A 4697-nucleotide genomic window follows, 5' to 3' on the forward strand; every position below is an offset into this window, starting at 1 on the left:
TCACAGCTCACAGCAACCTCCAACTCCTGGGCTCAAGCGAGTCTCCTGCCTCAGCCTCCCAAGTAGCTGGGACCAAAGGTGCCCGCCACAGTGCCCAGCTACTTTTTGGTTGCAGTCATTATTGTTGTTTTGGCGGGCCCGGGCTGGCTTCGAACCCGCCACCTTAGGGGTATGTGTTGGCGCCTTAGCTACTTGAGCCACAGGCGTTGAGCCAGGGACTCTTGAAAACACTGTCCTGCATGCTTTGAACATAACAAGTCCTAAGACAGCACATCATGTGTGGCTCCTGAACCGCCTTTCTGGGTGAGGTCCACTGTGTGATACATGGAGCTCTACTTCACTGGTTCTCACTGCTTTTTAGTCTTATTTAGCAGTAATATTAGGAACAGACAACATTTGCCTGTCAGTTCCCCTAACAAAGAGCCCACAGCTTGTCTCCAGGTTTCTGCACATATTTTCTTGTCTGTGTGTGCAAGAGGCTCCCCAATTGACCAGCTGTTACTGACCAGTCCCCGAGGACTGGAAGTGGGCAAGACCACTGGCTTCTACCTTTCTGTTAAAACTCTTAAAAAGTATTATTTTCCTCAGTAGCGATGAGGTCTCACCATGTTGCCAAGGCTGGAGTACAGTTTATTCACAGGTGCAATCACAGCTCACTGCAGCCTCAAACTCCTGGGCTCGAGTAACCCTCCCGCCTCAGTCCTCAGAACAGCTAGGACTCGGGGTACGCCGGCCTGGCTACCTCCCCCGACATGTCATGGCTGATGGTGTGCAAGGGCTCCCTGTGGCTTTCATTTGGGGATCACTAAAGGAGGATGAGCATTTTCACTTGTTTATTTCCCGTTTTTGTTAATTCCCAGTCATGGTTTTTATGCTTTTCTAAGTGAGCTGTTTGCCCCCTTCTTTGACCTGTAATTCTTGACATATTGTAAATACTTAATCTCTCTGTCCATAGTATGTTCTTGCTTTATGGGTTTCAGTTTCACTTTTTTTTTTTTTTTTTTTTTTTTTTTTTTTTTTTTTGAGACAGAGCCTCAAGCTGTCCCCCTGGGTAGAGTGCCGTGGCATTACAGCTCACAGCAACCTCCAACTCCTGGGCTCAAGCGAGCCTCCTGCCTCCGCCTCCCAAGTAGCTGGGACCACAGGCGCCCACCACAACGCCCGGCTATTTTTTGGTTGCCGCCGTCATTGTTGTTTTGGCGGGTCCGGGCTGGGGATTCGAACCCGCCACCTTAGGTGTACGTGGCTGGCGCCTTAGCCGGTTGAGCTATAGGCGCCGAGCCTCAGTTTCACTTTTATGTTGATATGAAACGTTTAAAGTTTTAATGTAGTTGACTTTAGGTTTTCCTCACTGTGTGGGCTTTGAGGCCCTTGTTTAGGAAACCTTTGCACCGCCAGGGCTCGCTGAGGGCACTGTCTCCCAAAGCTCGTGCTGACAAGGACTCCAGCTGCTGCCCTGCAACAGATGGCCAGGTTAGGCCAGGCAGTCACCATGCGGCAGCTCCTGCTGCTGGGATCTGCTCACACCTTCACTGGCTGTCCTGCTCATCTGTCTGCCTCAGCCTGAGACCCTGCTGCAGGATGACCCTGCTGCTCCTGAAGGACATCCTTCAGTGAGCTCCTCTGGAGTAGACTGTAACATCCCAGGGCGTCCTGTTACAGGAAATTCAAATGATCATTTGTTCCAATGCACAATTCTAGGCTGATAGTGGCTTTCCCTCAGCGTACTTCACTTCTGGCTCCATTTGCACAGCATCTACCAGGGCCCCCTGTGGGGACTTATGCCACCATGAGGACCCTCGAACCTGGGTCTGCAGCCAACATCAGGGCACACTATAGGCTGGCGTGTCATTGTGAACCTGGAAGCCATCCCTCAGATGCCTGGCACGCGGCCCACATGGAGGCTCCTCAGCATAGGTTGTCCTAACCACGCAGCTGGTACAGACAGAAATTCCAATCCTTGTGAGGGTGAGCTGTAGCTACATGTCTCTGGGTTTGGGGCCATCCCAACTCAGGTCTTAGACAAATTTCCTTCCGGATATCAGCCAGGAGGTAGGTATTTCCCTTTTAACCCTGGAGGATCCTAATTTCAACTCCACACCTCGTGCAGGTCCAAGGCCTCTCTGTACCACCGCTGGGCTACTAAAGCAGGTGGACCAGCTGATGCCCCCAGGCTTCAGGGTGGCTGGCACAGGGCTCAGGGCTCAGCTCATTTGTTTCTGACGTCATGAAATTTCCCTTGCTTGTGGGTGAGCTCCACTGTGCATGTGGAGAGATTGGTGGTCCCATATCCAGCATATCTAGGTGTTTATGCCAAAGGGTTTTCTAGAATGTTTAGTTAATTAATCCCTTATTGCCAGTAGCAGAACTCCTCTGTTCCCTTGAATTAAAAAGGGAAGAGAGTCTCACTCTGTCGCCCTGGTAGAGTTCCATGGGTCACAGCTCATGGCAACCTCAAACTCCTGGACTCAAAAGCTCCCCTTGCTTCAGCTTCCCAAGTAGCTGGACCTAGTCTTTTTTGTAGAGATGGGGTCCTGCTCTTGCTCAGGCTGGGGTGCAGTTGTGCCATCAAAGCTCACCTCAGCCATGAACTCTGGGTTCAAGCCACTCTTCTGCCACAGGCCCCACCACTGCGCCTGCTATTTGTTTTCTTTCAGAGGCAGGGTCTTGCTATGTTGCCCTGGCTGGTTTCAAACTCCTGGCCTCAAGTAATCCTCTTGCCTTGGCCTCCCAAAGTGCTGGGATTATAGGCATGAACCACCAAGCCTGACCAGAGTGAAAATTCTATATAAAAAAATTTAAGATAATTTCCTCCCACCATCTGGAATGTAATTTTTTGGTATAACATAAAGATGTTAAGTCTCAACAGCACTAGCAATATCATCTCTAAAGAATGCATACAAAGGGATTCATCAGGGGACCAGAGCTACCGCACCATGAAGTCAGCACGTCACACCAGTGTCACAGCTTTCTGTGTGGACGTGATGGTGGCTCTTCTGTTGCTCTTCTTCACAAGGAAAGGCAAATTGGAATGAGGTGTCCCATGACCCAGATAACACCAACTTCCTTATCATTCATCTTGGGCATAATAAAAAATAACAAACCATCACCCATTCCCTAAGTATTTTAAAAACAGCCACCACGCACCCAGTGTTATGCTCACTGTCTGTGCAGATGGATCATAAGATAGAAACCGACTCAGTCTCTCCACTCTGACACTGCCATCAAACAGATAAGCAAGAGGCCTGGAAACCGAGCAGCTCGACTCCTCCCTGGCAGGTCTTCTCTGGGCACGGCTGGAGGCCCTGAGGACAAGTGAGCAAAGCCAGCCAGCTCTGGGTGGCCGCACACTGCCCAGGCCCTACCTGTCCGCGCCGTTCCAGCAGCACTCGAACTTGTCGAAGATGCAGTCATTCTCGTACAGGGAGCACAGCTTGCCCCGCAGGTACTCGTGGACCTGGAGCGTCTCCACTGGCCTGGTCTCCATGTTGAGGTCCCACACCTTTACCGACAGGTAGTCCCGGGTCATCATGTAGCGCCCGCTGTGGCTGAACTTTACGTCGGAAATGGATGAGATGATCTCAGAGAAGAAGGACCTGCTGCTTGGGTCTTCAGGCTCTTCAAAAACTGCAAACAAAATAAAATATTTTTAGCTTCTGTTTAAAAATCAGAGAACAAATCATTTTCAAGTTCAAGTAGTCCCTTCACAGAGATTGCTCAATTTTCTCATGTTTGTGCTTTTAGTAAGGTTTCTGATCTTCTTTCACTTCTCAGATAAGACATTTAGCACTAGCTCCTGATGAGGGAGGGCATGAGAAGCACCCTAATCTCACCCAGATCCTGGACCAAAATGCCCAGCCAAGGTCCTGGAGATGCACCTGTGTCAAGCATGCGTGCAGCAGGGCTCCTGGGCCTGAGCAGAGGCTGCACTCTGGAGTGGACACGGCTTGGGGAATCACAGCACTCAACAGTCACGTGACAAAACTGAACTCCTGTTTTCAGAAAGATTCTGGGCACCTCCTGTGCAGACCCTGCTTTCTCTGAAGAAACGGGAGAGTTCCCTCCACCTGTCCCTGTGGCAGAGGGAGCTGCCCCAGACCACACTGGTCCAGTGAGTCCTCCAGCACCATTGCAGCTCTAAGCTCATGAGCTCCAAGCCAGGAGATGTGGGAACCCTTTAAGCTGCTTTAGCTTCTTCCTCCAGAACCTCATCTCGGTGCGTTAGCTCTGCATTTCAAGGTAACTAAAGCCAGCTGGGCCAATACCATGCGTTTACTCAATTATTCTGGACATGGGCCGCTCACAGCCAGGCTGGTTCAGCTGGTCTTCCTGGCAGGGCAGATGCCCTGTCTTCCTTTGCTCCTCCATGTGCACCAGCTGAGGAGGGTCACCTCCTTCACAGAGGTGGCCTATTCTTTGGTCAAGAGTACAGAGGCAGCTAGTCCCCCTGTTAGGACCTCCAGACAAGCTCTCAAATAAATTACTCCAATGACAAATAAAACTGGAAATCTAAAATTGTTTACACAAGGCCCACTGTTGTAAAACACTTATTTTTTATTCCAGGAATTCTAATAAAGTACAGAATCTTTATTTATTTTCTTTTTTTGAGACAGAGCCTCAAGCTGTCACCCTGGGTAGAGTGCTGTGGCATCACAGCTCACAGCAACCTCTAGCTCTTGGGCTCAAGTGATTCTCCT

At 50.2% G+C, this 4697-nt stretch overlaps 1 protein-coding gene across 5 annotated transcripts in view; it reads right to left on the reverse strand.

The window, feature by feature from the left end:
* The window catches only part of PPP2R2D (protein phosphatase 2 regulatory subunit Bdelta), a 55996-nt gene that overhangs the window by 2334 nt on the left and 48965 nt on the right, over positions 1-4697 (reverse strand). For all 5 annotated transcript variants that reach the window (XM_003794055.3, XM_023515621.1, XM_012807794.2 and 2 more), the window contains one exon: positions 3366-3627. In XM_003794055.3, the coding sequence (XP_003794103.1) occupies positions 3366-3627 (262 nt within the window). The remainder of the gene's footprint in view (positions 1-3365; positions 3628-4697) is intronic.

The sequence above is a fragment of the Otolemur garnettii genome, unplaced genomic scaffold (genome assembly GCF_000181295.1).
Source record: "Otolemur garnettii isolate 467f Iridium unplaced genomic scaffold, OtoGar3 scaffold00075, whole genome shotgun sequence".
NCBI lineage: Eukaryota > Metazoa > Chordata > Mammalia > Primates > Galagidae > Otolemur > Otolemur garnettii.